This window comes from Zosterops lateralis (assembly GCF_965231275.1).
Source record: "Zosterops lateralis genome assembly, chromosome: 4".
In the NCBI taxonomy this organism is placed as follows: Eukaryota; Metazoa; Chordata; class Aves; order Passeriformes; family Zosteropidae; genus Zosterops; species Zosterops lateralis.
In genome coordinates this window covers 48201725-48215001 of record NC_139765.1, presented here as the reverse complement: position 1 = coordinate 48215001, position 13277 = coordinate 48201725, and the positions used below count along the sequence as shown (strand labels likewise).

At 36.5% G+C, this 13277-nt stretch overlaps 1 protein-coding gene across 1 annotated transcript in view; it reads left to right on the top strand.

The window, feature by feature from the left end:
• Positions 1-6364: 6364 nt before the first annotated feature.
• The window catches only part of PPP1R3A (protein phosphatase 1 regulatory subunit 3A), a 28176-nt gene continuing 21263 nt past the window's right edge, over positions 6365-13277 (top strand). The window contains exon 1 of the mRNA XM_083859975.1: positions 6365-7188. Within this exon, the coding sequence (XP_083716101.1) occupies positions 6386-7188 (803 nt within the window). The 5' untranslated portion in view covers positions 6365-6385. The remainder of the gene's footprint in view (positions 7189-13277) is intronic.

Here is a 13277-nt window from a genome sequence, read left to right as displayed (position 1 = left end):
TTTCATAACCTTCTGATGACTAATTTACCCAGTTTTTTCTCCTCGTCTCTTGTGGAGTCACTTGGTTACACTCTCTTATTTACAGCTGAATGGTTGCCAAGCCGTAGCAGAAATTATTGAGATGATGTCTGAAATGTATGATCTGGCACATTAGACTATTTATTATAATCATGCCATTTTGTTGTTTCAACTTTAAGCAGGTTATTCCTAAAGGGGTTCCTACAATAATAATATAAAAAAAATTTGATTTTCATTCAGAATATCTCTATATTAGGTTATTTCTACTGAAATTTGTGGTTTTATGAAATACTGCAGTTGTAGACTGGAGAATGAATGCTGCTTACTTGACAAGGACTGTATTCCTTTCCCCATAGCTTCAAGAAAGAAACAGAATCAATCACATGTGCTGCTATTTTAGTAGTGACTTTGTAAATTGAAGGATTGTAAAGAAGGACAAGGCACAGAACTCAGATTTTGAGTGCCTAGAAATATCCAAACTAAATTAAGAATAAGGAAAACAATCTTATTAGAGCTTTCAATTTTAGGGAGAGGCTTTCAGAAACTGAGGAAACTGAAGTTATTAAAAGGCGCCATTAGAAGAATTAGAAATTTAAATGCAGTAAATGCCCAAAAGTCAAATGCATGATACTTTTACTCAAATCTTATAGAAGAAGTAAAATTTTGTTGAAAGGGCTCTATATCTGAATAGATGAACAGTTCTTTCAGTAAATAAAGGAAGATCCTACAAGGAATGAAAGACAAAATGTGAGGAAAAAAATGTACATTTGGAAAGGCTGCAAATGCTGATCTCCAAGATCACAATTTTTGTTTTTCAGAGATGCCACCAAGGAAAATATTCATCCCATACTCCTGAATGTCTTGCTTGTTCCTTCTTTCTGCACATTATTTCTGGAGTTAGCTTTTATTTTTCTCTGAGTCTTATCATTAAAGATGAAAATTCCTCTATTTGCCCAAAACAAGATTCTGTCTAAAAAAGTAAAACAAGTTTCCTGTTTTATCCTTACTCTTTGTGGGAACCCTCTTGTCAGTGTCTGAAATGTCTGCAAAACTCTTACATTAGAGGAACAACTTTCACTGGCTTAATGTCCGGTTTTATCTGAAAAGAAGAATGAGTGACAGGGAGAGCATACTGTGTATTCTTACTATGAAGACTTTTTCCAACCCTGGGAAGCAGATTCCTCTTCAAATGTCTGTACGCACCTTAATAAAGCATCATTTTTGTTGCCACATTCTCTTCAAAGCTGCTAAAAGACTGCATGGTAAGAAATCTGAGATTTGCCACAAAGCGCTATAAAAAGACTATAAAAAGTTAAAGAGTTTATCCTGTAAATTTGTGAATAAATGATGTATTCTTGAAAAGATGAATGAAGATAAAAGAGCATTTGGGAATTCTGTTTCAGTAATGTAATCTGTTCTGAATTTTCACTGTACAAGGATTGGTTTTTTCCTCTGCCCTTAATTTGGGTTAAAGAGTTTTTCAATGTCTTAGCTTTGATTGCATCAATCCAGGCTATTCCCTTGCAATAATTCTAATGTTTCTTTTTTCTATACATATATTTACAAAGCCTGCAATTTTTCTGCTTGGTACTGTGAAAACAAGCACACGTTTTAGGGAACGGTCTGGTTTCTACTTTGGGTCAAAGAGTAGACCAGTTGCAGTCGTAGGACAAAGTTTTGTTAGAAAGTCTGACAGTGCATACAATCTGTAACAAATAGCAGAAAACAGAAAACTCAGCCTTTTTTACTAAAATTTAACTACAGTCATATAGAATTTAGAAAGAAAATATTTTTGAAGTATAATACTGTCTTTTCTTCCTTTGCTCTACATACTTTCAGAATTAATTGCTGTTTCAAAATGCCTCTCAAAACATGCCATCAATGTTTCTTTCCAAAGTATATAACCTCTAAAATATTTCTTTTACCTCTGGTTCAGCACTTTTGACCATTCAACAGTCAGCTAGAACAGTGTTCTCTGCAAGGAGAAAATGTATTTATGCCTTATCCTAATAGATTTATTTAATAGCAGTGCAGAAACTAATACATCTCATACTATTTGCTAAAGAAGTGCAATTTCTAGGGCTCTGGGTAATACACTGTTAGGAAGCCAAGTGAAACCAGATTTTTATACCGCTCATCTTTAGTCCATGCTTATGACATAATTGTTTTCCACTTGATGCGAAGGTATAGCCTCTTTTCTTCTTAAGTTAGAGAAAGATCGACTGGTCAGTGCTAATAATAGATATGACAAAAACATTTGACTAGTGTTTGATGCTCTGCTGTGTGTTTAATTAGTTCCAAAGCCTGCTAATTCTGTAATGTTTTTCTCTCTTATGTTTACTATGCTGTTCAATAGAGAGACTAACCCGTATAGAGCTGTCTTATTTTCTACACATTTTTAATTCTATCTGTTGTTTTCTACTGTTACTTACAGTGTTTAAGGAAACTATTTGTCTTGATTCGACATATGATTTTGGTGTGTTCAAAGGAATGAGGCTTCAGTAAAGAAGTCATAAAGAAGTTGTCCCATTAAAATGTTCTAAAATGACCTTCTGCTGTTATATTTTGAAATAGTTACTCTGTTGTCTGGTTTAGGTATTTTAGGACACCATTTTAAAAGATGAGGAAAATGATATTATTTTTCATTATATTATTTTCACAATGTGAATGTAATCATTATATGCATATGTGTACTTGATTTGGTGTAACTCTGTATATTTTTGATAAAAATATGTGGATTTCTATGAAAAGTTTGACTCAGTGCAAACTGTTCAGACAAGAACTAAATTAAATGGAGAGCAGACATAAACCTCTTCCCCTCTGCACTGAAGAAGATGAAGCTTGTAGATAGGACTTTGTTTTCAACAAGTGTGGTCTCCCTCTGTTCCCAGTTATGCCTGTTGGTCTCCCTCCTTATAACCATTGATATTTCTTTCTTGTGCAAAGGCAGAATATTTTCCTTTTTTCCTATTGTTTCTTATACAACATTTTTCTGTTTCCTAAATTAACTGCCCTTACCAAGTAAATGCTCTTTCTCTAACTAGAGAATGGCACGAGACTGAAGACTGTTGATCAGTGGTAGCACTTAGACTAAACTAATAAACATACCTTTTCTGACCTTTTCTTCCCATCTTCAATGTTTATTTACACATAGGACATAAGTAAAGGATTTGAACTGAGTGAATGGCAAGATGGGTAGAAAGGTACAGAATAATATCCATTAATTAATGTCACTGACAGTAATTGATTTAAACAAAAATAGGTCTTCGAATGTGTCTTTGTTTTCAGAACATTCTGCAACCTATCTTTCCTTCCTAAGCAGTCCTTGTCACAACAAAATGCAATGCAGTTATTTGTTTGTTAGCTTGGGCATAATATCTAATAATAGATATTATTAGACTAGCTCCTGAAGCCTATGGAAAGGTTCTCCCTAACTGAATTAGTGCTGGACTGTGTAGTGGTGTGGAATTGTTGGGTTTTTTTAATTTTTGTATAACTTTGTTTCCTAGTTTCTGTAAATGTTCATCCACCCCCACCCTGCTTCCCTTGATGACTGTCATCAACTCAACATAATAGCCCTGGCCTTCCCCATTGTATGTCTCTGATAGCCCTGGCTAGGCCATTGTATAACTTTGTATGTTATCTGTGAACACACCCCTGGTTCTTGATGGCTCTACACAGCCAGGTGGCTCTGCCAAGGCCTCAGATATCATCCACGCCCCTTTCACCCCTAAAAGGCAATGTCAATGCCCCCCTGTACCTAAATCCCTCCCACCTCATTTCAATCTGTAATGCTCATGTTGATAAGGGCAAGCAAGAATTCTCCACACTCACTCACACTTTGACCACCTGGGCTTTCGCCCTGAATAAACACCTTCCTAAATAACACCAAGTGTGAGTCCGCTCCATTCTTCCAAGCAAAGTCACGTCTCTGTCTGAAATCTGGACCCAAAGGATTAATTCACTTGTATGGTATCTGAAGAGCAGAGCTAGCCAGAGAGACAAGCTCAGAAGGACCATAGGACTGGGCCAAGATAAATCACTGGTTTCAGCAAGAATTAAGAAAAGAAAAATTGCAACAACATTAATCAATAAAATCAAAACTCTCTTTAACCAGTTTTTAGCCTATTTTCATGCAGTCCAAAGGCAAAACTGGTTTCCATGAGTTTTCTTCTCTGATTTTCTCCTTCCATTTTCCTAGAAATTAATCCATTCTCAAAGCTTGCCTTGGTCCAAGACATACCCAAGCACAGTGGGCTGGGAGCCCTCCTCCTCTGCCCTACTCTAGCCTCTGTGTCCCACCATGGTTAATCAGGGAAGTTACCTTCCCATTTACATTTGTCTGTGTAGCTTTTTGTAAGCAATGTACTGGATGCAAAAGAGGAAACAGTTTCTCACAGAAACAGGTGTAACCAATAAGCTAACAGTGTCATAAATAAATTCTCCTTGTTTGCATAATTACTACAGAAATACTTTTTTAGATTATGTTGACAGAAGAAATTGACTTCCCATTAGAGTAAGTTTCATTTTCCAAACTGTGCCTAATTCACACAGTACAAAGTCAAAATGTGCACGAAGCAAAACAGCTCAAGCTCTGTGCAGAGCCATAAGCAGGAGCAAGTAGACATGGTACTTCTGGAATCCCACTGAGAAAGACTTTGGACTCTTCTGTGGGGAAGTTCTGGAGATCTCACTCCTTCCTTATGCAGTCATGAACATGACTTCATAGCTCTACTATTGGTATCTAAACAAATAGTCTTGAATGTTTTTGCAGCTGACCCTTGCTGAAAAAATACATCACTGTAAAGCACTAGCTCAAAGTCAGTAACATCCCTGGAATGTAGGAGTTATGTAGTTTATGGTAAAAAGCTATTTTTTAAATGTTCTTCTGATATTCCATTGTCTTGAAGTATGATTAGGGAATTTGGAATGTTTTTGCAATAGCAGGTGGGATGGCTATTGAAGGGTTTTGATGGAGCATTGGTAAGACCCGGAGATGTTGTTGTGGTGTGGTGGTTGATGCTTTATCAGAAAAGATGATTTGTGGTAAGATGCCATTTACCTGATTGTCTGAAAATAGACATACCCAGATGAGCTTTAAAGTTACCAGTGAAACTATAACAACAGGGGGAAGGATTCAATGTGTCCTGAATGAAGTATTAGGTTTCTAACCTATACTGAAATCTGTGATGATGTTACTAATGCTGTCAGCTTCTGGCATGGTTAATTTCAAGATATTCTTGTTATATATCTTAACTTATACTGTATTATTAGATTACAGTGTAGGCTTACCCTTTGATATAGACAAGGGAAATAGGAAACATTAAATGATGCAATGGAAAAAGGTGATGTTTTGAATTCAAGATTTTTTTTTCTATAAAGGCTGAATATTTCTATGCATTGAGTGCCATAAAAGTGAAGGTCAAATGCTATCTGAATAAGTTGATTAAGAAGCCACTGTTTCATTTCGTATTGTGGGAAGATGTCCTGCACAAAGATTGAATGCCCTGTAAGAAGTTTAGTGTGTTTCTTCCTCCTGTTTGAAGCTGTCTGAAACAGGTTTGTGTTTCAGAGTCAGAGTTGGCTGCTAAAGTTAATTCTTTGAGTTGCTTTTCTGTCCATTTGGCTGGATGGTGCTAAATGCAATTTATCATGAGATGACTTCATAATCTAATTAATGGTGAGCTCAACCATATTTACAATGGTACATTACAAGTTGATTTCCAGTGTATTCACCTCAATTTTTTTTTTTTTTTTTTTTTTTTTTTTTTTTTTTTTTAATTGTATTGTATTCTTGGCTCATTAAAGTGGTGATGGCCAGTCCTTAGCTAGAAGAAGCTGGCATAGTCCTTGTATCTGGCTCACTGAGTCAGCATGGTATAAAGTTAGGGCAGAAAGTGACATTGCATTTTATATCTAGAAATATTGCAAAAATGGCCTTGAAAATATATATAGGAATATTTCATCAATATGGAAACTATTTACATGATGAAGTATACATCCTAATCAGAGATGAACAGCTCCTCATTAGTGCAATATGATGGATTTTTTGTGCAACATAAGTTGATCATATTAAAACAGCTCTGTGCACTTTAACTATGCAAAGAAGACAGTTTTCAAAAGCTGTTCTTCTTAGCCACATAAAATAGAGACTACAATATTTGAAATGTATCACCGAAATTGTAACATCTAATACTGTCAGATGGAGAAAGGCCAACATAGCTCGCACACCACAGCGTCTATTAATAGACCTGACTCCCTTTTGCAATGTCAACTGTAACATTAATCCTTGTTTTAAATCATGGTATCTCAAATAGCAGCTGCTACTAGTTGTACAGTTCTCTTTCAGTTTATATCAGAGAGCCCAATGGAGTCTTTTGAAGGACCTGGTCAGGTTAACAGGGCTAACTTATTACAAGTCCCCACTGGAAGTGATTCCACTTCAGAGGAAGAAGATGTTAATATTGACATTAAACTTCGTTTCTCCCCACGTCCCCGAAGACGGAATTCTTCAGCTTCAGAGGAAGAAGAGGCAGATACTCCCACCCACATCTCAAGAAAAGTTTCGTTTGCTGATGCATTTGGGTTTGATCTTGTGTCTGTTAAAGAGTTTGATATCTGGGAATTTCCAAATACAGGACAAGAAAATTATTTACAAGATGAAGTTTTCCCTCAGGAAGAATTTTTTTTCTCCCAGCAGTTTACATTACCTGCTTCTCAAGAAGAACTTTTACAAAAGGTGCGAAAGCAGAAAGTAATGTTAGAATCAGTCGTGCTTCTGCCTGGGATTACCTCCATGAATGGCATTATTCGAGTCCTCAATGTATCCTTTGAAAAACATGTGTATGTTCGAATGACTTTGAATAACTGGCTCAGTTATTATGACATCCTCGCTGAGTTCATGCCTAATTCTTGTGGTAGTGAAACGGATCAGTTTTGCTTTAAGATTTCTTTGGTGCCTCCTTTCCAGAAAGATGGAATTAAGGTGGAATTCTGTATACGCTATGAGACATCGGTTGGTACCTTCTGGGCAAACAATGATGACAAAAATTACACACTGATTTGTCACAAGAAAGAAACTGTGCCCAAGGTGGATAATAAACTCCAGAAAGAGACTACAGATCTTAAAGGTTACAGTCTTAAAGGCTGCTTAAAGGCAACACAAAGCAGGTGAGGTTACACCTTAATTTTTGTTAATTTAGAATATAGCTGGCTAATTCTGACTTTCTATGTATGCTTACTCAAGTCAAGACTGGCCATGTTATTTTCTTCTATCTTAACTTTTTTTCTAAATTAAAAATTGAACCAAGACTTGTTTTCATTAAAGTGTCTGTATATATCAGCCAGTGGTTACCTGCATACAGATCAATTTGGATCATAATTTTATGCTTGCCATTTATTTGAAAAGTAGTGTGAGGGTCTATAAATCCTCTATGCACTGTGTATCAATTCTGATTTCTGTAGGATATAAACTGAGCTGACATCAATGGGATCTTTGTTCCAGACTAAGGTAGCTGTACAGTTAAAATAATTTGCATCCACTTCTTTTGCAAGTCAACAAAAATTTAAATGCAAAACAAAAGCTGGGTTTTCACACAATTTATTTAATGGTTCTTTCTCTACATTCAATTATTAAATTAGAAATGGCAGTGGTGGTTCATGAAGAAGAAGTGGATAACTTAGGGAAGAATCCAGCAATTAAAATAGCTGGTACAAACTTATCTGCAAGTGGTTGGGCTATTCTGCAAGTTGTATATTAGGGCTATAATTCCTTTTCCCTGCCACTGGTTCATGCTTCTCTTTTACAAATGGTCATATGAAGTATGATTTTGAGGCAGAATTGGTAATATATTTAAGAAAAATATATAGAATTTATCTTCTATATACTGTTCTGATTAAATATAGACAAGTAATAGGTTAATTATGAAGTGGCAGTTGTTAACCTATACTATAATTGCATATAAAGAGAGAAAATTAGGAATAGCAACTTCTGGTTTCCTACTGTTTTTAACTAAGTTCTTTCTGTTAGCAAAACAATGTTGCATGCAAAAATCTAATTCTCAATTATTTTCCTCCCCAAATTTCCTCCCCAATCAGTTGGACTTCTGCAGAATGAAATCTGTATTTTACCTGTAATGTCCTTTGCAATATTTGGATGCCAGAACTAAGTTAATGTTGGGTTTTTGAATTTATGTTGGGGTTTTAGTTCCTATATTTTTTTCCAAATAGGACAGTGCTGTTTGACTTTGCTTGTGCTCTTCCACTGGACTAAAGTGGTAGGGAAGGGGGAACAGAACTGCAGCAGTGGTGGGAGCTTAAGGAAGAGAGAGACAGCCAGGGCTTCTCTGTGCAGAACCTTCATTCCCAAAACCAGACTTGCTGTGCTGGTACCTTCTGCCGCCCCTAATCACACATTAGCCCTGTGAGGAGAGGTGCACAATATGGCTTAATGCTTGTATCAACATGACAGGGTAGGAGTCACCCTAAGGCTAGCCCAAAGCCTGGTTCAGAGCCAGCTCCCAATGCTCTCCTGACATGTGTCCCTTGGGCCAACTCTGGAGCCCTCGTGATGACACTTCCATGGAGGAACATCCCAGTATGTCAGAGCAGAGGGAACAATGCTTTTACATGTCCTGTGGTCAATTCCTGACATTTGTGTCTGGTTTTATATATAATTGCTGTGTTTTAAGGAGTGTAACATGACCCATTCTGGATAAGTAAGACAGCCTGAGATAGCCTGCAGAAGGGCTATGATATCAAACAACATAGGCATGTGTAGGCGGTATGACTCCAGCCTGAGTTGGGGTAGCTCACAAGGAACAGATGATGGACATGGAGACCTGAATCTCAATTTAGTGAGCCCTGGGCTTCCAGATGGTTTCAGGAATAACCTGAAAATTTAGGTAGCATTCGGTACCATAACCTGAAAATTTAGGCATTCAAAGTCAAATGACTCCTACATGTTTAATTCCCTAAAGTTTCTCATGCATAGAGCTAGCAAAAGCTGTAGAAGCCTTCCTTCTGGGGGATACTCTTTTACATGGATATAGTAAATGATTTATGTAAGTCAGACAGACAGCTCTTTTAAAAAATGGGAAAGGAGATAACATGTCTTCTCAATATAAAATTACTTTGTCTCTAATCAGACTATAAAGTTGTCTCCCTCTATGTCAGACTGAGGAGGAATATATGTGGTTATACATACATGTATATGTATGTATGTATACATTTATGCGTATATTAGTTCATAAAGACACATACATATACCCATGTATGCTAAAAAATATTTAAGCCGAAGTGGTCAAATTCTTGTCTACATTAGGATCTACTACACATTTCTGTCAAACAGTTAGGAAGCAGGTACTTTAAAGACTTTCTTTAACGGCAGAAAAATGTACAGACACCTTACAATAAATGCAAAAATGAACTGAAAATATCTTTGGAATATTGTTACAGTGGTCACCAAGGCATCTGAAAGACAGTTCTGGCACTATGTAATCCAGGACTAATTTCATGCTACAGGGACTTCTTTGACTTCACAAGAGTCACAGATTTGTCAGTGTAAATGAGGTCAGCATCAGGGCCTTTTGTTTCAAAATAACTAAGATGCCAACTTCCATTGCTCACTTGTTTTTCAAAGTGTCTTTGTACATGTTGCCCCTTTGAGTGAGGAGGAACACCCTGCAGACATCTGCAAAAGTACCTCATTATTCTCCTTCAGACCCTCATTAAAATTCCTTTGCTTTGATATCTCAAAAAAAGCACAAGAAAAACAAACCTCCCAAAACTGGCAAAGTGAGTCTGCTGATGTGCTGTTACTCCTTCATCTTGCAGTGAGCAGTGCTGCCCATTTACCAGCTCCTCCACCAGCCCGTCTCTCTCTCCCTCCTCTTACTTTTAGTTTGGGTAATAAACTCTGCAGCATTTATATGTGCTATGCTGGGTGGTTATAGAACATTTAGCAAAGTGAGGGCATTCCTAGAACACAACTAGCTTGTCCTTGGAGTTGCAGCATTGCAAATAGATAGAAGTAAAAGCAATTTTGTCTATGATTCTCACAATAAAGTGACAGGTAGGGAATATTGCTATCCATACCCATGAGTTGGATATCTTAAATTAAAGATTTTTTAATAGAAATCTTTATAGCAATTCTTTATGGAATAGAAGGATAATTTTAAAGGATGCTCATTTAGGCCTTTGTTTAAAATTTAGAAACTTGTAATAACATTTGAATTTTTTTTTTTTTACCTCTTGGCTCTGAAATATTTATTCTTTTTCTTAAAATGTACAATTTACCTCTGCAGTTAAAAAATAAGCTGTGAAAGGATCATATTTTTTAAGCAGAGAGTCTGATCCACTGTAGGGCATACTTGTGTGGCTCATTAAATGTCATCAGAAAGGATTAGTTGTGTTAGTTAAGTGAAAGGATTAATATTCACTTTCAGAGGAAGTTACTGGGAAAACACAATAATATGACTATTTCAAGTTACGCTTAAGAACATGATCCAGGACTAAGATGAATGAATGAGGGCAATGGGCTGATTTCTAACACCATTATTAAGAAAAAAAATAAATTTAAAAATGTACTTAACCCTCAAAAGTTGCACCTGAAAACAAATTACAGCAAAAAGCAATACTGCATCGAATAAATAATGCTGAAAACTGTCTATATTTGGGTATTTGGAGCCACATCACTTTAAAGTTTGCCTCTTCATTTTATTTTTCATTTGCTTTTGTGTCCATGTCTAGGTATGAACAAATAGTCTTCTCTTGAAGTTTCATAAAGTATTTGGTTCTAGCTATATTTTAACAACCTAAAATAATTTCCTCATAAACTTTAACAATTTTTGTGGTTTTCAAAAGCATTCAAAGGATGCACAGGGACAAAATACAGTTTGAGAAAATAATGTTTTAATTAATTAATTAATGCTTAGGTCTATATGAAAGTGTTTGCTTAACTTGAACATAGTCATGAATACATTTCAGGAGAGAAATTGACTCCTAAAATATTAAGACTCACTGGAGATGAAAGAGCTTCCTACCAATAAACAGGCCTAATTTCCATCTTATATTTATAAATATATACACATAAAGAAATTATTTATATATTTATAAAAGTCAGGAAAATGTAAATTAATTGCATCAGTTTCACTCTTTTCTCTTTTTTTTGACTCTCGTGGTTTTGGGATATGGATAATAATTCTGTATATGAATACTTGCCAGTCCTCAGATTTAGACCACATGATTGTATTGTGGACACCAGGCTCCTGCATTGGTCTGATCAGACAGGAACTGGTTGGGTGTTGTGTGAGGCAGATCCTGCAGATCTTGCTGAAAGGTGCAGAGATAGAGTTGTGGAAGCCATGTCCCCTGTCACTGGGGATGCTACATCCCATTTCTGTGCTTGGCCATGGTTTGCCATCTATCAAGAGCAAAAGCGACACCACCAGGAGAATGGCTGATAAGCATGAGAATTGTTTTACAGAAGGGTATCATGAATTTGGACTCCTGTCCTCTGACAAGGAAGGGGAAGGCCAGTATTTTTGTCACACCTGTTAGAGTTATCCTCGCTTAGCCCTCTGAGCCCACAAGTACATCACTCTGAACTGATCCACAAGTGTATCACTGTGATCCATCTGATATTGATCCTATGCTTTTTTTTTTTTTTAAATTGCTAAACTGTACCTTTTTTTGAGTAATAGTGCATCAATTCCCTTCCCTTCCTGATGCCAGTTTAAAACACAGCACAGAATAGGGCAATGGCTGTTACAAGAGCTGATCTATGTACAACACAATGAGAAAAAAGAGATTAAAATCCATGTCTGTGGGCTGCCAATGCCAAATTGGCAACATATATACTGAATGGTCTCTAAGCAATTGTCAGTGAGAAAATTTCTTCTGTGCATGTGTACCTTTCCTTCTTCAGCTGCTCATCATCTCCTTTCTGATGCGAGGCAAAGGAAGTAAAAGTTGCTGAAGATACAGCTTGGCAGGACTGCACTGTGCTCAGTCTTCCCAGGCAGATGGCAGACCGGTGCCTAGGTTGTGCTGAGAAACACAGTTTTGCTTCAGCCCCTCTTGGCCTTTTCCACAAGCTCATGATGTGATTTAAAAAAAAAAAAAAAAAAAAAAATCAAAGGCTTCTGACAAGATGTTTGGAAATAGTCTGTCATGCATTTTGCCATGAGGAACAACTGTAGCATTCCCTGGTCCATTTAAAATATGGCATTTAAATTATAGTCCCTTTTAATCCTTTTATTCTTTTGATTGTGTATCACCACAATCAGGAAGGGAAAAGAAGAGCAGGAAAGGTGTTAAAACACATATCTTCTTTGTGTATCTCTATTTAATCTCAAGGTTGTTTCTGGCATTTTAAATCATGAGTCACATCTTGATCAGCATACAGATATGGGATTTGACTAAAGTTTATTGCTATTAATAGGAAGTGAGTGCAGTCACTGTTTTTACCAGGAGAGCAGCTGCTAGAGAAGCTATCCATTCACAGGGAGCCAGCTAAGAGGAACACTCATCTCTCAGTGTTTTATGTGACTTAGTATTCCCAGACCTTCTCTTGCTTCTTGGTTATTGCCAGTCTTTTTCAGACGTAAAATTACGTAGGACTGGCACCAAAATAAGACTTTTCCAAGTACTTGAAGACCATAATTACCAGGGACAGAGGATAATTATTTAAGGTGCTCTAAAATATATTATTCAGACAAGTGGGATAAAAGCAAGCTGTGGAACTGAATCTGACTCAGCATTAGGAATGCTTCTTAACAGCAACTCTAGGATTATCTTTTGAGGAAATTGCTGCAGCCTTACTCTCCAAAATAATTTAAAATAAGCTAAGATAAACCACTTGAAAAATATTCTATAGAGAACAATCCTACTTGGCCAGAAACTATGTTCAATGGTTTTCTTCTGTCTGTTTAATCATAATATTTTGAAATCTGGGCATGCATACTATTTGAAATATGAAACATATTAAAGACCTTAAAGATAGACATTTAGGTTAATGGCCTAAGTCTTTGAATGCTATCACAGAATTGTTAAAGAGATGGAAGATGTGGATGAGAATGGCATGCACAGACAAATAGACACATTCTTCCTTTACTTGTGGTCTCCTAATTGAAGAGTACCTGAAAGCTGAAAACCTGACACATTTTTGCTTTTGGTGGTTGTAAACTGTGCCACCCATCTGCCATCCATTTATTGCACTAGAAATATTAAAGGAAGCTTCTAAAATTTAAGGGAACAAC